General features: G+C 42.5%; 1 protein-coding gene and 1 long non-coding RNA gene across 2 annotated transcripts; one reads left to right on the top strand and one right to left on the bottom strand.

Annotated features, from left to right (window-relative positions):
* Positions 1-1708: 1708 nt before the first annotated feature.
* On the bottom strand, positions 1709-3910 carry LOC111980840 (uncharacterized). The gene is made up of 2 exons (XR_002879509.3): positions 3444-3910; positions 1709-3244 (listed from the first exon to the last, which is right to left on the bottom strand). It is a non-coding gene; the product is annotated as an uncharacterized lncRNA (long non-coding RNA).
* On the top strand, positions 3868-25372 carry LOC111980838 (pre-mRNA-splicing factor SYF1-like). Its single transcript, XM_024147759.2, is given in 24 exon segments — positions 3868-4014; positions 4305-4453; positions 7047-7170; positions 7377-7574; positions 9667-9801; positions 9896-10060; positions 10377-10521; positions 10972-11123; positions 11629-11748; positions 12043-12174; positions 12602-12733; positions 13470-13583; positions 13886-14048; positions 14537-14727; positions 18581-18703; positions 19344-19402; positions 19404-19462; positions 19465-19514; positions 19718-19760; positions 19763-19792; positions 19795-19818; positions 19821-19839; positions 20138-20244; positions 21781-25372. Coding segments are annotated over 24 exon segments (2538 nt in total). The 5' UTR covers positions 3868-3978; the 3' UTR covers positions 21849-25372.
* Positions 25373-25447: the final 75 nt, after the last annotated feature.

The following is a 25447-nucleotide window of genomic DNA, read 5'->3' as shown; positions in this document are numbered from 1 at the left end:
TATTCACTTGAAATGTTTATTGCTTTTGTGGAATAACATCACATGCACATTTAAAACAAAAAGGGAAACAAATTCAGAGGTATTCATATGTGTGGTAGACAGGCAAGTCACTACGCAACAGGGAAGATCAAGTAAATATATTAATGTTTTCATGTTTTCTTATATTTCATTTTCATTATATATTTTCATTCTCATTTTGATAAACAGATGTATATTGATTATGGATGCATGTTGATTTATTCACTTGGCTTCTTATACATCCCAACATCAGACGCTTGTATTTCGAAAGCATGATTAAATCAGTTTATTCTATGCTTGCTTTACTCAACATCTGAACTCTGAAAGGATAGTTTTATTGTTGTCTGTATTGTTTTTTAATTACAATAACTGTGATATTTTCTCCCTGATGGTAACATTGAGGTTGCGCATGTGCTTCACTCCACAACAGGTAAGCTTATGCATGATGTTGGTGACAGTCTGCTTGTTTGAAGAGTGTGGTCATACAGTATGTCAGTATTGTGGTCAACAAGTAAAACGTCAACCTACAACACTATGTTGATTACTCATTTGGGAACTCATAAAGGCAGTTACAGAATGCAGTTATATAAGACTAAGAATGCAATAGAATTCACATTACAATTAGTCTTCCGTTTCTTTCACTCAGGGACGCAATGTCGACAACAAATGCCATGCTCCTTACCAGAAATGTTCCTCGATTTGGGACCCCCAGGAGAGGCTCTGGTGGTCACTCTGAGCTTAACCCCAGGAGACCCCCATCCCTCAACATGGATCCAGAGAGTGGGCATTGCATAGCTCCAGAAGGGTCTGGGACTAGCAGGGGAGAGGAGATCTGGAGAAGGGAAAGGTCAAAGAGGATCAAGGAAGGGGGATGGGAGAAAAGACAGGAAGGAGGGAGACAGGAAAAGATAGTTGGCGATCAAATGTGGAATATCTGGAGATGCGATAGGTTGAGCTGCAGTACAGAGATGACAAATTGCAAGTTGTTTTTGCAGGGGTTGATATAAATACAATCTTTGTTTATTGTTTTTTATTTATCATTGTCTGTTATTGTTGTTTCTGTTTGTCTTTGCTTGAAAGTGAAATGAGCCAAGCAATTCCTGACTTTGTCATGCTCAGGGAGGTGAAGTTAGGGTGGAACATGGGTCTGTTCCAGGTCGTGTTTTTTGCAATAATGTTGCAGATGATCAGATCTCACAAAGCCTGGTGAAGTGTTCCTATGTGTTTTAATCTTCCAAGATGTGTATCCCCATTGAAAAAAAATGATTGTCTGGAACACCACCACCATATCAGAATCTCAAATGTCTTGCAAATGTTTTATATATAGTCATATTTTTCAGCCATGTTATGCATTTTATGATGAGCTGCAGGCGAGAATGCAGCATTATGTGAAACTTCTTGTTTTGAACAGCAAGTTGTCAGTCAGTGTAATTCTTGTTAATAGCTATCCAATAAAAAAAATACATGATTGGTTGAAATTATATTGCTTCTCATTGAATTTTGAATCCATGTCGAGTCCTTTTTGAAGAATGTCCTACTGTGTATTCAGTCATGTGAAATGTTCAGAACATTGCAGATAATAGCTTTGGTTCAGTCTGCAGCATCACAGTCAAAGACCAAACGTGCCATGGAAGTCTCTCACTCACCAATGGGAATGGAGAAAAGCACACAATTGAATCACTAGTTGATATTGAGACCAAAAATACAAACTTTATTCAGAATGTTGAGAAGATAATTTTCATTCCCATCATAACAGGTCAACATTAGATCACTTCTGTGGTTGGGTTTACGTAGGCCTGGATTTGGGTTAGGCCAGATCCAGCATCCCAGCCAATTAAATGCGTCCCACTGTGGATTTATAAAAAATAAATGTGCTTGGCTGTCAACAAGATACAGAATGCGACCCTTTATAGAAACACATGCACATAAACAACCTCTGTCTGCTATTTGCGGTTGGTAAACTAAGTAATGGGTAATGGATACTACTGTGCTGATTCCATAATGCAATGCATTTGTCTTGTAGGGCTGTTCTCCTGTCCAATGTTGGTTAGAATGCGCCTCAATCTTCTATCTGATACCATAACCCATACAAGGCATTGTCATGTTGTATTCTCCTTCATGTGCCTTCTTTGGGATTCAAGTGCGTACTGCAATCAGTGCACACATACGGTCGTTCCTCATTGTGCATTGTTTGGTGCTTATTCAGCGAAGCTAACGTGGCAAAACATTTATAGCATTCAGAACACATATACGGTCTCTCCCCTGTGTGAACTCTCATATGCACTTTCAGGTTATCTCGTCTGTTAAAACCACGATGGCAAACCGGGCAAGGAAACGGTTTGTCCTCTGTGTGAATCCTCCTATGCTTTGTCAGACAATCACTCGACCTGAAGCCTTTGCCACAGTCACTGCAACAATGGGGTCTTTCCCCTGTGTGAATCATCATATGTCTTTTCAGATTACTAGTCCAGTTGAAACATTGACCACATAAATGACCCCAAAAAAAATTTCATGTGAGTTTGGAGATGGTCTAGAAGAATTTCTTTGGACTCAAAGTGTTTTCCACAGACACCACAAAGGCAATCTAGGTCTATATCATGTGTGTTCTCGTGTATGTTACAGAGTAACATTTATTTCCACACACACCACACCAACAGGGAGTAAGGCTTTGACTGTGTGGGCTCAAATGGGATATGACTGTGGATTTCCTTCCTTTTTTCCAGATACCGTAGCTTTGGCTTGTTATTTTCTGTGCTTTCTTTGATTTGAGTGGCTTAAACCTAATCCAATGTTCTGTTTCCTCTTCTTTGACACCTTCCCTGTTTTCACTTGGGATTGGAGAACAGTCTGGATTTACTGCAGAGAGGGGCTGAGAGTCACTCGTTAGCTCTAATACTCTGTAGCCCTCTCCATCAGGTTCAGCTTTGATCTTTTCCGATGAGGTGGTAGGTAGAGAGGCTCCCTGTCCATATTCCCCACTTTGGGTTTGGTAAAGATGTGAGGGCTGACATAAGTCCACTTCCTGATCATAGTCACTTTTCACACAGTCAGAGCTAATTATGAAACTTTTCCTCCTGACTGGTCCTGTGTTGCGCCTGTTGTTCCTCTTTAATCTGTGTGGGCTCTGGGTCTTCTTGCCCCAGACTGGGGCTCCACTCCTGCTCACAGTGTTGCTGCTCAGGGCGAACCTCCTCTTCGAAGACAGTGAGAGAGAGCTGCTGAAGGTCTGGAGAGGAGAAAGGATTGAACAAAAAAGTAAAAGCTGACATGAGACCATAATTACAGTTCCATGTATGCAACATAATACAAAATGTGTCTTTCAACAAGACATGATGTGTATCGTGCTCAAATGTAATAAAAAAAAGATGGCCAATGTCGCATAATATTGATGTCAACAGGAAAAAATTTAATAGCTAATGACAAACCTGTCCCATGTAATTGTATCTCTGGTGGTTTGAGAACGATATCAAGCTGCCTCTGTAGACGGCAGTTCTCCTCTTTTGAACGATACACTTCTTCCAGGTACTCTGCTATCGTTTTCTCAACAGCCCCAAATATCTCATCAGCAGCTGCTGTTAAACGCTGGTTGAGAAACATTCTCAACAACTGTACTTTAGCCATTTTAAATAATCCAAGTAGCCTACGCGCCTGGCTAGGGGGTTTATGTTTGTCGACATTTTGATAACCTTTCACCTTTAGTTTTGGCCATGCACGAGCATATCAGATTTTCCACTGTCGCCACCTGCTGGGCTGGAGTGCTAATAATATGCTGTTTTCTTCGTGACTAATGATTGGATAGTCTGTTGAGTGACCGTTGTACTACCCAATAATATTTCCACATGGGGCGGGATATATTCTACGTTCTGAACACGTTGGAGAAGTCAGGAAGTTTAGTAACAATACATACATTTTTGGGAACTTTAGACACTACGGGCGTTTATTTTGGTCTTAAAATAAAAAATGCCGTCTCTAAATGGGAAACCGGACGTCATATTTGTAAGTTATTTCATGAATATTGATATTTTCTTGTGGAATTCTCTCAGCATGCTGTAATATTTATGCGGCCTCCTCGACCTCGACTGTGTCGATTTGAATGCCCCGGCAAACTGTTCAGTCTACTGTGTGTGAATTTACAGCATATTTTAGCCCTTTCTATTCTTCGAGCAACGTTGCACTAGTTTTGAGAATAGTGCAGCGTTTTTCGAAGGAGAAAAAAGTGTCCAACGTTCGAAGGAGAGAAGGCTTCCTGTTGACCGTTTTGCTGGGTTGGTGATGGTATTTTTCAGGAGGAAGATGACTTGCCTTATGAGGAGGAGATCATCAGGAATCCGTACTCGGTCAAGTGCTGGATGCGTTACATCGAGTTCAAACAAAATGGCACAATGTCCATCCTCAACATGATATATGAACGAGCTCTGAAAGAGCTACCTGGCAGGTAGAGGCAACCTTTCTGCGTCTAAAATAAGAATTTGTTCTTAACTGACTTGCCTAGTTAAATAAAGGTACAAATATAAAAAATCTAGATGGATGCAGTGTTTCCCAATCCTGGTCCTTGGACCCAAAGGGGTGTCATGCATAGTTTTGTTTTTGCCCCAAAATACACCCCCCTTGGCCAGAATAGGAATACACTGCTAAAGGTTCATGGAAAATACTGTATGTAGTGTCCCAGACTGTTTGTAGTAACATTTTCACAGACAGTTACTGTTGCACATATACACTTGGAAGTCGGAAGTTTACATACACCTTAGCCAAATACATTTAAACTAAGTTTTTCACAATTCCTGACACTTAATTCTAGTAAAAATTCCCTGTCTTAGGTCAGTTAGATCACCACTTTATTTTAAGAATGTGAAATGTCATAACAAATAGTAGAGAGAATTATTTATTTAAGCTTTTATTTCTTTCATCACATTCCCAGTGGGTCAGAAGTTTACATGCACTCAATTAGTATTTGGTAGCATTGCTTTTTAAATGATTTAACTTGGGTCAAATGTTTCGGGTAGCCTTCCACAAGCTTCCCACAATAAGTTAGGTGAATTTTGGTCCATTCCTCCTGACAGAGCTGGTGTAACTGAGTCAGGTTTGTAGGCCTCCTTGCTCGCACACGCTGTTTCAGTTCTGCCATTACATTTTCTATAGGATTGAGGTCAGGGCTTTGTGATGACCACTCCAATACCTTGACTTTGTTGTCCTTRAGCCATTTTGCCACAACTTTGGAAGTATGCTTGGGGTCATCGTCCATTTGGAAGACCCATTTGCGACCAAGCTTTAACTTCCTGACTGATGTCTTGAGATGTTGCTTCAATATATCCACAATTTTCCATCCTCATGAAGCCATCTATTTTATGAAGTGCACCAGTCCCGTCTGCAGCAAAGCACCCCCACATTATGATGCTGCCACCCCCGTGCTTCATTATTGGGATGGTGTTCTTCGGCTTGCAAGCCTTCCGCTTTTTCCTTCCGCCTTCCGCTTGCACCAAGTACGTTCATCTCTAGGAGACACAACACGTCTCCATCCTTTGCGGTATGATGGCTGCGTGGTTCCATGGTGTTTATACTTGCRTACTATTGTTTGTACAGATGAACGTGGTACCTTCAGGCATTTGGAAATTGCTCCCAAGGATGAACCAGACTTGTGGAGGTCTACAATGTTTTTCCTGAGGTCTTGGCTGATTTCTTTTGATTTTCCCATGATGTCAAGCAAAGAGGCACTGAGTTCGAAAGTAGGCCTTGAAATACATCCACAGGTACACCTCCAATTGACTCAAATTATGTCAATTAGCCTATCAGAAGCATCTAAAGCCATGACATTTTTTCCAGAATTTTCCTAGCTGTTTAAAGGCACAGTCAACTTAGTGTATGTAAACGTCTGACCCACAGAAATTGTGATACAGTGAATTATAAGTGAAATAAGTGAAATAGTCTGTAAACAAATGTTGGAAAAATGACTTGTGTCATGCTCAAAGTAGATGTCCGACTTGCCAAAACTTTAGTTTGTTAACAAGAAATTTGTGGAGTGGTTGAAAAACGAGTTTTAATGACTCCAACCTAAGTGTATGTAAACTTCCGACTTCAACTGTAGGGCCGATTTCCAGGACACATCTTAAACTAGCCTTTCAACGAATCCGAGAGTGGAAGACTCCTCTTTCTCGTCACTAACATGTAGGCTCACTTTTTGTGACCAGTCCCATCACAAGTCAGACTGTTGAATAAACTTAATTTGAACCTGCTTGACCTGTTGTCTGATAATTTTGTCTTAAAGTAGGAGTTACTCTGAGACAAAATATTCACAGACTAGTGTTATTAACCCGACTTTCAGTACGCTGGTCTGTATGTCGGTTTGTAATTCTGTTTTGTATTTTCAATGCTGACACAATTTGCACGCAACTTACACAATATGTCAACAATGGCCGAGTTTAACCGAAGCACAGACCAAATGTTGTTCCACGCAAAGAGCTGGCAAATTTCACAAGCACTTCCAGCTGACTGCGAGGGAACGCGCTTTGGTCGACAACATTCGGTTACATTCGGCTATTGTTTATATATTGTGCGTCGCGTGAAATGCGTCAGGAGATGGCAAATTCAAGCAACAGAACCTTCTGGCCCTGCAAAAAGTGAGGTAAACATCACTTTCCTGTGGTTACCCTATCTCCACTTCCTACCACCAAAATAACCAACAGCATGGACAACCGGTAAAGTATGTTAAAATATCATTGTATTCAACATTCTGGTTTGTGTCTTTACAGCAACTTCTTTCAGACTGACTGTGTCTTTACAGCAACTTCTTTCAGACTGACATCCATGGAGTAACCATGGTAACAGTCTGATGTTTAGACAAATCTTAGACCTAGTCCTGGACTAAAAACATTTGTCAATCAGTCTCTGGAAAATCGGCCCAAAATCTAGGCTTATTTGAAAATCATAGAATGGTTGTTATTGAATACCATACCGGTGTCTGGGCTAGGGTTTTAGGCATTGCTAAATGTCATGACTGTGTGTTCATGGATTGTTCATACGTGACCTTGCAGTTACAAGTTATGGTACAACTACCTGAGAGAGAGACGGAAACAGGTCAAAGGGAAGTGCATCATGGAGCCAGCCTACGAGGAGATCAACAACTGCCATGAAAGAGCACTGGTTTTCATGCACAAGGTAGGCATATGCTTATGTCCCGTTGTCCGTCCATCCCCTGTTAAGAGAAAATACTCACACAAACTCTAAGGAATATCATTGTCCATTCATTGGTACAGACTATCACATTTATGTGTGAGAGTATTTTTTACTTGGAAGTAGATTTTGTCGTCTGAGATTGTAGGAATAGTATCCCACATAACTTGTTCTTCCCGTGGCTGTCCTAGATGCCGAGGATATGGCTGGACTACTGCCAGTTCCTGGTGTCTCAGTGTAAGATCACCAGGAGCAGACGCACATTTGACCGAGCGCTCCGAGCCCTTCCCGTCACTCAGCACCCTCGCATCTGGCCCCTGTACCTCCGCTTTGCCCGGAACCTGCCACTGCCTGAGACCGCCATCCGTGTCTACCGCAGGTACCTCAAGGTAAGAGGACATTTTTAGAAGATTTGATTGAACTACAACCAAACCTGAAGCCACTGAAGCCTCACCTTATGGAAGATAGTCACAGGATTAAAAAATAAATAAAAACAAATCAGAAACACTATTTATTTTCAACAATGGTGATAAGATTTTGTCTTGGTTATGAGATTATAACAACACTAACCACACGTCACACCAGAAACCTACAAGATATCACTTAACATAGAAGGTAGGCCTGGAATAGATGACAGTGCTACCAATAAATGTGTGAGCAGAAAACGATTAAAGGAAGTGTGAGAAGCCCACACGTGTGCATTGGCCCTTAGGCGTATGTAGACCTGATCTCCCACCTCCAGCTGTAGAGTGACTGCATTACCCACGTTATCTGCTGTATCAGTACTAGACTTGTGACAGATGTAATAGGCATACACCCTTCATTCTTAAACAGGGATGTGTGGGAGTCTTCAGCTCTTCCAGCATGAAAGAAGAAGCTGAAGTAGTAAATCCCTCTTACAGGGGCTGTTAACTCTCCTGTGTGGGGGTGGTAGGCATTGCCAATGTTAGGGATGACCTTGCTGTAGGTCAGGTTAGTTCCTGGCTGAAGGGCCCTATTTCTCCAGTCTCTGTCAGGACAGCGGAGAAGAGCACCTTTGGCTTCTAGATTTTCCATCGTGGTTTGCAGTTTTTCCACTGTGGTTTGCGGTTTCTCCTCCATGACTCTGAATTCTGTAATCAGGGTCAACATGTAGCATGAGTTCTATAGTTCTGCAGCGCATTCCACCTCATGTTCAGTCATTGGGGTGTCGTCCTGTGCCACAGACAGACCGCAGCTCAGAGACACCATCAGAAATGCAGTAGTTTTCATCCTTCACCTGGGTTCTGATACCTCTTTGAGTAACCTGTATTGGTCGGCCTAACCTTTTTTTGATTCCAGAGTTCTCAGCTTCTTTTCATCCAGGTTTGATGCGATCCAGTTCACTAGAAGTTAGTCCTTGTTGGTTTTATAGTTAACTATTCAACCTTATAGTCCATAAGTCAGACCCCCAAATTTGATCTGTCGGTACCATCTGGGGCTGTGATTTTTTGTTGTTGTTGATTTGTCTGTGATTTTGTACCTAGAGTGTGCTGTTCTGGCTTGGACAAAGCTTACTTACTGGCCCTGTCCCTAGAGTTGCCTAACGTGATAACATTGCAGCAATGGTAGCTTTGTGTGTGTTATCTCCAAATCATATATCAATTAGAAATCTGAAACATTTTCTGAATATTTGGGTCAAGACACCTCTGACCTCCTAGGGTTCATATTGGAATTACCTGTATGCATTACCCTGATAACCCTAGATATTTATTTAGCTCTTGTAATTATTTGAAGGAATGGACAGGACAATGTACATGCGTTCAAAATATTTTCTCTCTGCTTAATATGTTTTCTAGTCTTCCACACAAGCAGCAGTGTGGTATTCCAGAATTATATATTTTTTTATATATATTCTTTTTACCCCTTTTTTCTACCAAATTTCGTGGTATTCAATTTGTAGTAGTTAGTCTTGTCTCATCACTGCAACTCCCGTACGGACTCGGGAGAGGCGAAGGTCGAGAGCCATGCGTCCTCCGAAACACAACCCAACCAAGCCGCACTGCTTCTTGACACAATGCCCATCCAACCCAGAAGCCAGCCGCACCATTGTGTCGGAGGAAACACCGTACACCTGGCGACCTGGTCAGCGTGCACTGTGCCCGGCCCGACACATGAGTCGCTAGTGCGCGATGAAACAAGGATATCCCTGCCGGCCAAACCCTCCCTAACCCGGACGACGCTGGGCCAATTGTGCGCCGCTCCATGGGCCTCCCGGTCGCGGACGGCTGCGACAGAGCCTGGACTTGAACCCGGAATCTCTGGTGGCACAGCTAGCACTCCGTTGCAGTGCCTTAGACCACTGTGCCACCCGGGAGGCCCGTATTCCAGAATTATTAGATACATGGTTGATAAAGAAAGCTACATTTATATATTGGTCTAAAAGTCTATATTTCTCAAAATGACAAAGTTATTTCTGCAACAGCCCCCTGGATTTGACTCTCTCCCCCTCTTTCTCTGCAGCTGTCCCCAGAGAATGCAGAGGAGTACATAGATTACCTGCGTTCCTGCGGCAAGCTGGATGAAGCAGCAGTACGTCTGGCAGCCGTTGTCAACGATGAGAGCTTTGTGTCCAAGGAGGGAAAGTCTAACTACCAGGTAAGACCATGTCTGGCTCATCCTCCTTATCCCCATGTTGTTGTGTGGTTGATATCTAATGTTATCCCCATGTTGTTTGGTTAATATCTAACAGCTATGGCATGAGCTGTGTGACCTGATCTCTCAGAACCCAGACAAGGTGAACTCTCTGAATGTTGGGGCCATCATCCGTGGAGGCCTCACTCGCTTCACAGACCAGCTAGGCAAACTCTGGTGCTCCCTGGCTGACTACTACATCCGCAGTGGACATTTTGAAAAGGTACTGGTCTGGGTAGATGCATCCCAAATGGCACCCTATTCCCTTTGTAGTGCACTACTTTTGACCAGAGCCCTATAGACAATGTCATCTTTATAGTCCACTTTTGACTTTGTCGCCATGCATCAGGGTCATTAGATATGATGTAGGAATATAGGGTAACTCACCACCATAACATTGTCATAATATATATTTGACACGTTTTGATTAGCTATCATGCATGTTATGAAGCTTTACAACATTGTTATGTAGTGCAAGTAAAGTGTTAATAAATATATTCACAGACTAATTTGAATTCTTGTGTGTTGTGGCCCACCAGGCTCGTGATGTGTATGAGGAGGCCATCTTGACGGTGGTGACGGTGAGAGATTTCACCCAGGTGTTCGACAGCTACGCCCAGTTTGAGGAGAGCATGATCGCTGCCAAGATGGAGACTACCTCCGAGTTGGGGAAAGATGAAGAAGGTGGGTGCATCTCAATAGTCTAAAGTGTCTTACTCTCCTTGTCTCCTGCTCAGATCTCAAATAGCTCTATTAAGGGAAATCGATTCCTGACCTAGGTATCGATGTTACTGTTTTCCCAATCCTGGCTGCAACTTTGAGTAAAAAAAATCAAATTAAATCAAATGTTATTCGTCACGTACACAGTTTACAGAAATGCTTGTGCGCTAGTTCCTTCAACATAAATGTAACTGAAGAGAGTAGTCTTGGGAAGCCAGCCATTTTAGAGTATTGAGATGCACCCAGTGTGTCTGGATTGTAGAGTATCACGATCTCGCGCAAAAATAGATTTGATCTCAACGAGAATAACCTGTGTAAATAAATATTATAAGGGGGGGGGGGGGGAAATCACAGCCGCAAGTGAATGCTTTGGCTTTGTCGTCATGCTCAACTCGTGTTCCCTTTCCCTCTCAGAGGACATAGACCTGGAGCTGCGTCTGGCTCGCTTTGAGCAGCTGATCGCCCGCAGGCCCCTACTGCTGAACAGTGTGCTGCTGAGACAGAATCCCCACAACGTCCACGAGTGGCATAAGAGGGTCAAACTGTACGAGGGGAAACCACGACAGGTAGCAGAAACCAGAAGTGGGCACGTAGTAGAAGTGCTGATCCAGGATCAGTTTAGCCTGAATATGATTATATGAACAGATGGGACCAGATCCTAGATCAGCACTCCTACTCTGAGACCCTTTGTGGATACAGGCCCTGAGCTCTTAGCCCTAGTCTTACTGTGCCATCTTTTTGGCACTGTCTCTAATACCCATTTTATTCTACTAAACTGAGGTGTACTGCCCTGGCCTGGTTCCGCATCCACTGTTGTAGCTGGAACTGTGATGTGAAATGAAAATATCTGAGCCAGCGCAGTACTGTTCAGGTTGGAATTATAATGTGAAAAGGGTTTGAGAAAAATCCAAGCTAGTTTACATCTGTGTTATTGGTAGAGAGTAGCAATTAATACATGTTTAGAGATTTAACATGGTTTCTTAGTCTTTCTAGCTGGCAATAGGTACCTTGCATGCTCTTCCTCACATACATGTACAGTGTATAGAATGTGTGTCTTAACCCATTTTTCAGATCATCAACACCTACACAGAGGCAGTTCAGACTGTGGACCCTATGAAGGCTACAGGGAAACCCAGCTCTCTCTGGGTCTCCTTCGCCAAGTTCTACGAGGAGAACGAGCAGCTAGACGACGTGAGTCTCAAACTAAGGTTTCCCCATCACACGTGGGTTGAAATCGTATTTTAAATCTTTCAAATCCTTCAAGTGTTCATTTGAGCCTGCCTGGAGTGCCATATGGGTAGAATTGGCACTTTTGGGACTATTCCATTGGTTTCATTGCAAGCTCGCCAAGCAAGCCTAGTAAAGTATTTACCCAGGTCTTCTCCCTACTTAGGGTGACAACAACATAGATTTACTCCTTCAACCCAAGAGGAAGTTAAGTTTATTTATTTTTAATGTTCTTTTTCCACTTTTCCCAACCATCAGGCGCGGACCATCTTTGAGAAAGCCACCAAGGTGAACTACAAGCAGGTTGACGACCTGGCTGGCGTGTGGTGTGAATACGGAGAGATGGAGCTACGCCATGAGAACTACGAACAGGCGCTACGTATACTGAGGGTGAGATGGAGACACAGGCACAACAAATACTGACCCACTATCTGTCACACACTCCAAAGACATGTACATTTTGTTTTAACTTTTCTGTCATCCTGAATTATTTCTTATGCATTTAAACTGCTACACATTGCTGTGTGGGCGGCTGACTTGTACTTGCTTTTTTAATGTATCTATTTAATAACTTTAATAAATGAATACCCTCATCTAATCTCAAATTCTATGATGCAGACTGCTCTTCTCATAGTTTCAAATATTCTTTCTATAGATGTAAATTTTTTATTTTACCATTATTTTACCAGGTAAGTTGACTGAGAACACATTCTCATTTACAGCAACGACCTGGGGAATAGTTACAGGGGGGATGAATAAATACTGGATGCATGTCTGTGTAAATATCCCTTGACTTTCTCGCTTTCCAAATGTGTAGAAAGCAACTGCCATCCCGTCCAAGAAGGCGGAGTACTTTGACGTGTCAGAGCCCGTGCAGAACAGAGTGTATAAGTCTCTGAAGGTCTGGTCCATGCTGGCTGACCTGGAGGAGAGTATGGGAACCTTCCAGGTACTTTCTTCATGTTTCCCTCTACGGTGTCTGTCTTCGTTGTATTTCAATTGCACTGATTTAGAAAGGAAAAGAAGGTAGCTTTAATGCAACACATCTAAGGCTGCGTTTACACAGGCAGTCCAAATAGGATCTTTTGCCCCATTATTGGCAAAATATCTGATCTTATGGGTCAAAAGATCAGAATTGAGCTGCCTGTGTATACGCAGCCTAACAATAGTCAACTAACGTTTTGGCTGCAAGAAGCTTTAATTTAAAAACAAAATATGTAACATTTATTTAACTAGGCAGGTCTGTTAAGAACAAATTCTTATTTACAATGACGGCCTACCCTGGCCAAACCCGGACGACGTTGGGCCAATTGTGCGCCGCCCTATGGGACTCCCAATCATGGCCAGATGTGATACAGCCTGGATCCGAACCAGGGACTATAGGGACGCCTCTTGCACTGAGATGCAGTGCCTTAGACCGCTGCGCCACTCGGGAGCCCAAAAATCCTTCATTAGGGTTTCTGGATTGGATTGATTAACATTGTTTAGGTTTATACGGTTTATGTATTCCGTGAGCTCTTCTTCTCTCAGATGAAATCTTGTTAGAATAGGAGAAACTGAAAATTGCATCTTGTGCATAGTGATGACCCAGTTTTAGGGACCAAACATGTAAAAACAATGCATGTAACGACCATACGATGTAACTAACAACCCTACCTTTTGTCTTGGTCGTTTCTCCCCGTCAGTCCACCAAAGCGGTGTACGACCGCATCATTGACCTGCGCATAGCCACGCCCCAGATAATCATCAACTACGCCATGTTCCTGGAGSAGCACAACTACTTTGAGGAGAGCTTCAAGGTGACACCAACCACCTGCCCTAGGCACACATCTCACTAGCCTGGTCCCAGTTCTGTTGTGCTGTCTTGACAACTCTTATGGTCATTGTCACGATGCCTGAACTGGGACCAGTCTAACATTTCACAGCCTAGCGTATAAACTCTAACTCATACTGCATTCAAACTGTTACTTTACAACTGGGTCATGTTCAGGGCCGAGTTCCCTACTGAACACAACCCTAACCATGCCTTCACCCTTAAAACTACAGCATTTTGATCAGTTGTAAATCCCTGTTGCTGATGGTCTCCATGCGCTCTCTGCAGGCGTACGAGCGCGGCATCGCCCTCTTCAGGTGGCCCAACGTCTATGACATCTGGAACACCTACCTCACCAAGTTCATCGACCGCTACGGGGGCAAGAAGCTGGAGAGGGCCCGGGACCTGTTTGAGCAGGCGCTGGATGGCTGTCCAGCCAAGTTCGCCAAGAGTAAGGGACATTGTTGTCTACGTGACTTCTGTATGTCTTTATGTCTAATGCATGTTTGTGACGTATGGCATGTCTGTCTAAGCTGACATGCTGTACGATGAAAAAATAATTTCCTGACTGATACAATGAAGTCATCATCATCACAGTTGCTTTTTAGGTACTGAGAAGCACCAAGGAAAATACAATCCTTTTCACACTACGAAGCCAAGTTGTACTGTGCTGGCCTGGTTACGCCTCCACCACAGTTGCAGGAACCGTGCTGGGAATGACAGATGTTAAAAGACCATGAACCGAGCCAGCTCAGTACGGTTCCGGTTGGCATGATCGTATGAAAAGGGTGTTCAAGTATCTTTCAGCCTCAGTCAGTTTTTATAATCAGTTTGCTGCTGGGTTCTATTTGTAATAATGGCCTTATTTATGTGGTACTATCCCCCCCAGCTACAGGAATGACAAGTGAAACGTTAACTATTTTCTGTTGTGAATGACAGCCATCTACCTGCTGTACGCCAAACTGGAGGAGGAGTTTGGGTTGGCGCGTCACGCCATGGCGGTGTACGAGAGAGCCACGCAGGCGGTGGACAACACGGAGAGGCATCACATGTTCAACATCTACATCAAGAGGGCTGCAGAGATCTACGGCGTCACCTACACCAGAGCGATCTACCAGAAAGCCATCGAGGTAAAAGTGTAGTGGCTCATTTTGTTATGCACACAGACACAGGTGCATCTCAATAAGCTAAATCTGAGGCCCGCAAGGGGCGTCCAATCCGGCACGTGGGTGGTTTGAGTAAAAAAAAAAATATATGTATATATGTGTTTGTGTGTGTGTGTGTGTGTATATATATATATATATATATATATATATATATATCAACTATGCATACACAGTTGAAGTCGGAAGATTACATACACTTAGGTTGGAGTCATTAAAACTCGTTTTAATGACTCCACTAAATTCTTGTTAAAACAAACTATGGTTTTGGCAAGTCGGACATCTACTTTGTGCATGACACAAGTCATTTTTCCAACAATTGTTTACAGACAGATTATTTCACTTATAATTCACTATCACAATTCCAGTGGGTCAGAACTTTACATACATTAAGTTGACTGTGCCTTTAAACAACTTGAAAAATTCCAGAAAATGATGTCATGGCTTTAGAAGCTTCTGATAGGCTAATTGACATCATTTGAGTCAATTGGAGGTGTACCTGTGGATGTATTTCAAGGCCTACCTTCGAACTCAGTGCCTCTTTGCTTGACATAATGGAAAAATCTAAAGAAATCAGCCAAGACCTCAGAAAAAAAATTTGTAGACCTCCACAAGTCTGGTTCATCCTTGGGAACAATTTCCAAACGCCTGACGGTACCATGTTCATCTGTACAAACAATAGTACGCAAGTATAAACACCATGGGACCACGCAGCCATCATACCGCTGAGGATGGAGACGCGTTCTGTCTCCTACTTTGGTGCGAAAAGTGAAAATCAATCCCAGAACAACAGCAAAGGACCTTGTGAAAATGCTGGAGGAAACAGGTACAAAAGTATCTACAGTGGGGAGAACAAGTATTTGAAACACTGCCGATTTTGCAGGTTTTCCTACTTACAAAGCATGTAGAGGTCTGTAACTTTTATCATAGGCACACTTCAACTGTGAGAGACGGAATCTAAAACAAAAATCCAGAAAATCACATTGTATGATTTTTAAGTAATTAATTTGCATTTTATTGCATGACATAAGTATTTGATCACCTACCAACCAGTAAGAATTCCGGCTCTCACAGACCTGTTAGTTTTTCTTTAAGAAGCCCTCCTGTTCTCCACTCATTACCTGTATTAACTGCACCTGTTTGAACTCGTTACCTGTATAAAAGACACCTGTCCACACACTCAATCAAACAGACTCCAACCTCTCCACAATGGCCAAGACCAGAGAGCTGTGTAAGGACATCAGGGATAAAATTGTAGACCTGCACAAGGCTGGGATGGGCTACAGGACAATAGGCAAGCAGCTTGGTGAGAAGGCAACAACTGTTGGCGCAATTATTAGTAAATGGAAGAAGTTCAAGATGACGGTCAATCACCCTCGGTCTGGGGCTCCATGCAAGATCTCACCTCGTGGGGCATCAATGATCATGAGGAAGGTGAGGGATCAGCCTAGAACTACACGGCAGACCTGGTCAATGACCTGAAGAGAGCTGGGACCACAGTCTCAAAGAAAACCATTAGTAACACACTACGCCGTCATGGATTAAAATCCTGCAGCCAGCAGGCCCCCTGCTCAAGCCAGTGCATGTCCAGGTCCGTCTGAAGTTTGCCAATGACACATCTGGATGATCCCTTAGGAAATGGGAGAAGGTCATGTGGTCTGATGAGACACAAATAGAGCTTTTGGTCTAAACTCCACTCGCCGTGTTTGAGGAAGAAGAAGGATGAGTACAACCCCAGAACACCATCCCAACCGTGAAGCATGGAGGGGAAACATCATTCTTTGGGGATGCTTTTCTGCAAAGGGACAGAACGACTGCACCGTATTGAGGGGAGGATGGATGGGCCATGTATCGCGAGATCTTGCCAACAACCTCCTTCCCTCAGTAAGAGCATTAAGATGGGTCGTGCTGGGTCTCCCGCATGACAACGACCCGAGCTAGGGCAAATAAGGAGTGGCTCCGTAAGAAGCATCTCAAGGTCCTGGAGTGGCCTAGCCAGTCTCCAACCTGAACCCAATAGAAAAATCTTTGGAGGGAGCTGAAAGTCCGTATTGCCCAGCGACAGGCCCAAAACCTGAAGGATCTGGAGAAGGTCTGTATGGAGGAGTGGGCCAAAATCCCAGCTGCAGTGTGTGCAAACCTGGTCAAGAACTACAGGAAACGTATGATCTCTGTAAATTTGCAAACAAAGGTTTCGTATTGTACCAAATATTAAGTTCTGCTTTTCTGATGTATCAAATACTTATGTCATGCAATAAAATGCAAATGAATTACTTAAAAATCATACAATGTGATTTTCTGGATTTTTGTTTTATATTCCGCCTCTCACAGTTGAAGTGTACCTATGATAAAAATTACAGACCTCTACATGCTTTGTAAGTAGGAAAACCTGCAAAATCGGCAGTGTATCCAATACTTGTTCTCCCCACTGTATATCCACAGTAAAACGAGTCCTATATCCACATAACCTGAAAGGCCGCTCAGCAAGGAAGAAGCCACTGCTCCAAACCGCCATAAATAAGCCAGACTACGGTTTGCAACTGCAGATGGGAACAAAGATCGTACTTTTGGAGAAATGTCCTCTGGTCTGATGAAACAAAAATAGAACTGTTTGGCCATAATGACCATCGTTATGTTTGGAGGAAAAAGGGGATGCTTGCAAGCCGAAAGAACACCATCCCAACCGTGAAGGACGGGGTGGCAGCATCATGTTGTGGGGGTGCTTTGCTGCAGGAGGGACTGGTGCACTTCACAAAATAGATGGCATCATGAGGAAGGGAAATTGTGGATATATTGAAGCAACATCTCACGACATCAGTCAGGAAGTTAAAGTTTGATCGCAAATGGGTCTTCCAAATGATGGACAATGACCCCAAGCATACTTCCAAAGTTGTGACAAAATGGCTTAAGGACAAATAAGTCAAGGTATTGGAGTGGCTAGCACAAAGCCCTGACCTCAATCCTATAGAAAATTTATCGGCAGAACTGAAAAAGCGTGTGCGAGCAAGGAGGCCTACAAACCAGCTCTATCAGGAGGAATGGGCCGAAATTCACCTAACTTATTGTGGAAAGCTACCTTAAACGCTTGACCCAAGTTAAACAATTTAAAGGCAATGCTACCAAATACTAATTGAGTGTATGTAAACTTCTGTCCCACTGGGAATGTGATGAAAGAAATAAAAGCTGAAATAAATCATTCTCTCTACTATTATTCTGACATTTCACATTCTTAAAATAAAGTGGTGATCCTAACTGACCTAAGACAGGGAATTTTTACTAGGATTAAATCTCAGGAATTGTGAAAAACTGAGTTTAAATGTATTTTTCTAAGGTGTATGTAAACTTCCGGCTGTATACATACATACATACATACATACATACATACATACATACATACATACATACATACATACATACATACATACATACATACATACATATAGTACAAGTCCAAAGTTTGGACACGCCTGCTCATTCCAGGATCTTTCTTTATTTTTACTATTTTCTACATTGTAGAATAATAGTGAAGACAAACTATGAAATAACACATGGAATCATGTAGTAACCAAAAGTGTTAAATAAATCAACATATATAAAAGATGGATATTGGAAAATGTTTTGCTAATTCTGACGGCGGAGAAAGATAACACATTTTCTGTTTCGGCCCTCCGGACCTCGTTGAAGAACGAATGCAGCCCCCATGGCAAAATGAGTTAGACACCCCTAAATTAATCATGTGATTTTTATTTATTGTGATGGTGTATATGGTTATGCAACTAATATATTCCAATATATAATATCATATGTTGTTTTCTTCCAGGTGCTTCCAGACGAACACTCCAGGGACATGTGCCTGCGCTTCGCTGACATGGAGAGCAAACTGGGTGAGATCGACCGGGGCAGAGCCATATACTCCTACTGCTCTCAGATCTGTGACCCAAGGGTGAGCTCTCACACTCTGACCCAGGGTCCTCTTCATCAGTGCACACTAGAGCTGAGCAATATGAACAAAAATCCGTTTTGCGATAAATTTCCTCAATTGATGTGATAACAATAAATAGAGTGATACGTTTATAACATTAATGTGCTACCACTACTACTAGTTTGATGGTTGTAGCCACAAATTGTGACATTAACAATCACTCGGCAAACGTATTTAATTTCAAATTTCACATTTCTCTAGTCTAGGCTACTTATCATAATTAATGATATAAGCAAAATGCCTGCGATAAGTTATTGGTATTGGTAGAGAAGATCCTCTTCGTCAGGTCTGTCATCCACCCACCCATTTAGCATCCTTTCCATTGACCTCTGAAAACCCAACTGCAGACCAGGGCCCGTATCCACAAAGCGTCTCAGAATATTAAGTGCTGATCTAAGATTTTTGTGGTGCGATAATTTGTGGTTTATCGTCCAGCTGTAACGCACACCGTAGGAAAATGTTATTGAACAGAGAACTAGCTTTCTTATTGGACAATCCACGTACTCCTTCCCTGTTTTAGTCCTTTCCTCAATTGTGGAAACACAGGTTTGTGCACAGTAGCGATAAAAAGTTTTACTTCCTGTGTGTGTGTTTGCTTCAGATGACGGCCACGTTCTGGCAGACGTGGAAGGAGTTTGAGATCCGCCACGGAACGAAGACACTATCCGGAGATGCTGAGGATCAAGCGCAGCGTCCAGGCCACGTACAACACACAGGTCAACTCATGTCCTCACAGATGATGAAGGCCACCACCAACGCCACCAGTAAGAACGCACACACACACGCATACAACATATACGCCCCCACACCTTCAGTCTCTAAGGTGTTGGAAGATTCATCTTCCAACATGATTTTGAAGTGTATGCTTACAGCTGTAAATGTTTTCATGAAAAAAAAGCCAGATGGGGCTTGGTTATTGGGCTAAATCAGTTAGGTGTACCTCTGTATCAACTTTGTTATTCTATGTCTGTGCAGTCTCAGACCTGCCCCGGGCCAGCTGGGCTGGATGATATGAAGCTGTTGAGCAGCAGGCCCAACAGCTGGCCGCCGAGCTGAACAGGACAAACCCAAACTCAAAAGAAAATCCTCTTCGTCAGGTCGTCATCCACCCACCCATTTAGCATCCTTCCATTGACCTCTGAAAACCAACTGCAGACCAGGCCGATATCGTATAAAAGAATACACAAGCGTCTCAGAATATTAGTGCTGATCTAAGATTTTAAATTATAATGAATAAGATAATATGGACAGATTCTAGATCAGCACTCCTATTTTGAGATGCTGTGTGGATACGGGCCCAGTAAGTGGCCAGTCATTTAATATAAATACAACAATGCAGAAATGGTTCAATACTGGTCTTAACCACTCTGTGTCATTGTGAATCTGTTTGTTTAGGAGTGACACATCTCGCAGTGAGCTGGCTGAACTGGCTAAACAAGCCAACCCTGATGAGATTGATATTGATGATGAGGATGGTGATGATGAAGACCAGGGCCCAGAGGGTGAGTTACAACATCACCAGGGGGCGCTGTTCAAGAGGGAGCAATGCTACAGTGGACTGTGTAGATTACAGAAAATTATTGTCATATAATATAGAAGCATGACAACTCTATACATTACATTTCTATCTACAATGTTTTGAGTTTCACTTGATTGAATATGTTCTAGCTGTTTTTCTTGACACCCCTAATAATAAAAAATATTAATAAATATATAACACCCCTTCAAATTAGTGTATTCGGCTATTTCAGCCACACCTGTTGCTGATAGGTGTAAAAAAATGGAGGATACAGCCATGCAATCTCAAACATTGGCAGTAGAATGGCCTTGCTGAAAAGCTCAGTGACTTTCAACGTGGCACCGTCATAGGATGCCACCTTTCCAACAAGTCAGTTTGTAAAATTTCTGTCCTGCTAGAGCTGCCCCGGTCAACTAAGTGCTGTTATTGTGAAGTGAAATCATCTAGGAGCAAAACGGCTCAGCCGCGAAGAGGTAGGCCACACATCTGTCCTCGGTTGCAACACTCACTACTGAGTTCTAAACTGCCTCTGGAAGCAAAGTCAGCACAAGAACTGTTGTTGGGAGCGTCATGAAATGGGTTTCCATGGCCAAGCAGGCGCACACAAGCCTGAGATCCCCATGCGCAATGCTAAGCATCGGCTGGAGTGGTGTAAAGCTCGCCGACATTGAACTCCGGAGCAGTGTTCTTTGGAGTGATGAATCACGCTTCACAATCTGGGTTTGGCGGATGCCTGGAGAACGCTACCTGCCCGAATGCATAGTGCTAACTGTAAAGTTTTGTGGTGGAGGAGGATTAATGGTCTGGGGCTGTTTTTCATGGTTTGGGCAAGGCCTCTTAGTTCCAATGAAGGGCAATCTTAACGCTCCAGCATGCAATGACATTCTAGACGATTCTGTGCTTCCAACTTTGTGGCAACAGTTTGGGGAAGGCTCTTTCCTGTTTCAGCATGACAATGCCCCCGTGCACAAAGCGAGGTCCATACAGAAATGGTTTGTCGAGATCAGGATGGAGCCCTGACCTCAACCCCATCAAACACCTTTGGGTGAATTGGAACCCGAATCGCCCAACATCAGTGCCCGCAGCAATGTTCCAACATCTAGTGGGGCGCCTTCCCAGAAGAGTGGAGGCTGTAATAGCGACAAAGGGGGGACCAACTCGACTAGATGTTGGAACATTGCTGCGGGTATGGATGTTGGCTGATTAGGTTCCAATTCATCCCAAATGTTTTTGATTTTGGAATGACATTTTGGAATGAGATGTTTGATGAGCAGGTGTCCACATACTTTGAGAGAGCAAGAGCGAGAGATGCCTTGCAGCACAGCGTGATGGCTGCAACAAGCATGTGACCTGTTTACTTTGAGAGTGGTGTCAATGTTCCAAATGGCACCCTATCCCCTATATAGTGCACTACTTTTGAACTGGTCAAAGGTAGTGCACTATATAGAGGATAGGGTGCCATTTGAGACACTGCCATGGTATTTATGTAAATGTGTGCTTTGATTATGTTTGTCTCCAGAGGTGCAGCTGGAACAGAAGAGTGTCCCCACTGCTGTCTTTGGAGGGCTGAAAGAAGGAGACGATTGAATACAGAATGTTGGGATGGAATCTGTCCCACAGACATGGCATCACAGACGAACTCCATGGTCTACGAATGGAGCCTTTTCAACCCCTGTAAAATGTATGATGAAATTAGATTGTATGGAATGTGAACTTTGTCGTTGATCTTTTCTACAGTAGCAAGAAAAAGTATGTGAACCCTTTGGAAATACCTGGGTTTCTGCATAAATTGGTCATGAAATTTGATCTTCATCTAGGTCACAACAACAGACAAACACAGTCTGCTTAAACTAATAACACACAAACAATTATACGTTTTCATGTCTATTGAACACACCACATAAACATTCACAGTGTAGGGTGGAAAAAGTATGTGAACCCTTGGATATAATAACTGGTTGACCCTCCTTTGGCAGCAATAACCTCAACCAAACATTTTCTGTAGTTGCGGATCAGACCTGCACAACGGTCAGGAGGAATTTTGGACCATTCCTCTTTACAAAACTGTTTCAGTTAAGCAATATACTTTGGGGGTGTGAACTGCTCTCTTGAGGTCATGCCACAGCATCTCAATCGGGTTGAGGTCAGGACTCTGACTGGGCCACTCCAGAAGGCATATTTTCTTCTGTTGAAGTCATTTACTTCTGTGTTTTGGGTCGTTGTCCTGTTGCATCACCCAACTTCTGTTGAGCTTCAATTGGCGGACAGATAGCCCAACATTCTCCTGCAAAATGTCTTGATAAACTTGGGAATTCATTTTTCTGTCGATGATAGCAAGCTGTGCATTCCCTGAAGCAGCAAAGCAGCCCAAACCATGATACTCCCTCCACCATATTTTACAGTTGGGATGAGGTTTTGATGTTGGAGTGCTGTGCCTTTTTTCTCCGCACATAGTGTTTTGTGTTCCTTCCAAACAACTCAACTGTAGTTTCATCTGTCCACAAAATATTTTGCCAGTAGCGCTGTGGACCGTCCTGGTGCACTTTTGTAAACTTCAGACGTGCATGGATGTTTTTTTTGGACAGCTGTGGCTGCTTCCGTGATTCCTTCCATGAACACCATTCTTGTTTAGTGTTTTATGTATCGTTGACTCGTCAGAGATGTTAGCATGTTCCAGAGATTTCTGTTAGTCTTTAGCTGGCAATAGGATTCTTCTTAACCTCATTGAGCATTCTGCGCTGTGCTATTGCAGTCATCTTTGCAGGACGGCCACCCCTAAGGAGAGTAGCAACAGTGCTGAACTTTCACCATTTATAGACAATTTGTCTTGCCGTGGACTGATGAACGTCAAGGCTTTTAGAGATACTTTTGTAACCCTTTCCAGCTTTATGCAAGTCAACAATTCTTAATCTTAGGTCTTCTGAGATCTCTTTTTATCGAGGCATGGTTCACATCAGGCAATGCTTCTTGTGAATAGCAAACTTTGTGAGTTTTTTATAGGGCAAGGCAGCTCTAACCAACATCTCCAATCTCGTCTCATTGATTGGGCTCCAGGTTAGCTGACCCCTGACTGCAATAGCTTTTTGAGAAGCCATTAGCCTAGGGGTTCATACTTTTTCCAACCTACACTGTGAATGTTTTAAATGATGTATTCAATATAGAGAACAAAAATACAATAATTTGTGTGTTATTAGTTTAAGCACACTGTTTGTCTATTATTGTGACTTAGATGAAGATCAGATCAAATTTGATGACCAATTTATGCCGAAATCCAAGAAATTCCAAAGGGTTCACATACTTTTTGTTGCCACTTTATGTTGTCGACTAAGTGTTTTGCTCTACATTCATAAATTGTCAAGTCTGCACTAGATCAGTGAATAAAAATGAGATTTGTGAATAAAATTTAAATGCTCCTTATTCTAAAAACAATGTAAATGCTCCATTTCCTTCTAAACATGAGGACCAAGGCACGCTTCATAAAGTTAAAATGTTTAAATTACGATGGCATGTTCAATAGAACAAAATCGTAAAAACTTCTGTGTTTTGGCACTAGTTTTGTCAGGTAGTTTTTAAGATTTTCTATTGAACATGCTCTGTATGAGGGCCTTGGTCCTCCTTGTTCTTTATGTCAAATTAACCTCTTAACCAAAGAGCGCCTTCAACGTACAAAGATCTACTAGTAGTGTATCCTAGCAGTGCTGCCTATTCTTTTTTTTTCAACAAATGCTCCTTCTTGATGTAGTGATGCATTAAAGCAAAACTAGCATTGGCAACACGGTGGCACTCTTTCTACTGTTGAAATCACTGTTTGCTACAGTATTGTATTTTTATGGATCCCCATTAGCACAGCTACTCTTCCTGGGCTCCAGCAAAATTAAGGCAGTTCATACAATTTTAAAAGCAAAACAATACATTCACAGATTTCACAACACACTGTGTGCCCTTAAGCCCCTACTCCACCACTACCACCCCACACTTGTGCATATTTTTGAGTATGTCTTGGCATTGCGATTATTTCAACCGGCATGACATTTGAGTCTGTTCACAATGGTTCTATGAAATTGATATGTAAACTGCTGACATAACTCTTACTGTAAGTCCAACACCATGACTGACAGGGTCTGTGCAGTAGTGCTTTGCTGCAGAAAGAGAGAGGAGTTTACTGCCCTAGAAAAACAGAGGGAGTAATTACGCTGGGTGAATAGGGAATATTTAATTGATACTGGAGCTGGGAGTTGTAGTAAGCAACAAGAGCCATATTTTACAGCCTTGTCATGCTCCCTGGCTTATTGTTTTTGATTAAAAACTGTTTAGCACTTATGCTAGCTGGCATTCAAGAATTCTTAGGAATTAGGAAAACATGTTGCATCCAAGACTGGATCTGAGCAGTATGTTGTGTATTGTAGCCCAAAGTTATATAATTTAAACTTCCACCTAAACTAACCCTTAAACCAGTTTTTTACTGATTAGTTTGTATTGTTATGGAGGGAAATGAATAACCCTAGAACGGAAAAAGAAATAGACCTAGCATTCTCTTCCATCTTCTGTTTTTAGTGATCGATTAGTTATTCAGAGAAGGTAATAACCCTGGAATGGAAAATAAATAGGCCTTAGCATTCTTCTCTTCCATAATTAGATTAAAATAGTTGAGGTAATCCTCTCACAAGCTACATCCCAAATGACACCCTTTTCCATACATAGTGTTTTACTTTTGATCAGAGCCTTATGGGCCCTGGTTGGAAGTAGTGCACTATATAAGGAATAGAGTACAATTTGGGACAAAGACAATGTTACTGCTGAGGGATGCTGAGAGCTCTTGGAACTTTCAAGGCCTTGATGTGATTGGGAGATCTGTGTGCCTGCTGAGAATTCTGTGTGGGAAAAAAATCAAGGCATAGTCTCCTATTTCAAATGTTTATTTTTGTACAATTTGGGGGTTTGTGGCAGTCCATGTCTTTTATTTTGATAAAAGTTGCTTATTTGATGGGCTACTTTTTGTTCAACACCCCACAGAGTAGGCCTACTTGCATTATAATTTATCGCACCTAGGCCATTTATGCACCTGTTTAATTAAAACGTAAAAGCCTACATGGCATATAATTCTCAAAATGCATCGTTGTTGGCGTTTTCTTTTACCTGTATGGTATGTTTCATGGTCAGAGAACAATATTTGGAGACAAGTGTAT

This window comes from Salvelinus sp. IW2-2015, linkage group LG20 (assembly GCF_002910315.2).
Source record: "Salvelinus sp. IW2-2015 linkage group LG20, ASM291031v2, whole genome shotgun sequence".
NCBI classification, from domain to species: Eukaryota; Metazoa; Chordata; class Actinopteri; order Salmoniformes; family Salmonidae; genus Salvelinus; species Salvelinus sp. IW2-2015.
This window is presented reverse-complemented; position numbering and strand designations above follow the sequence as displayed.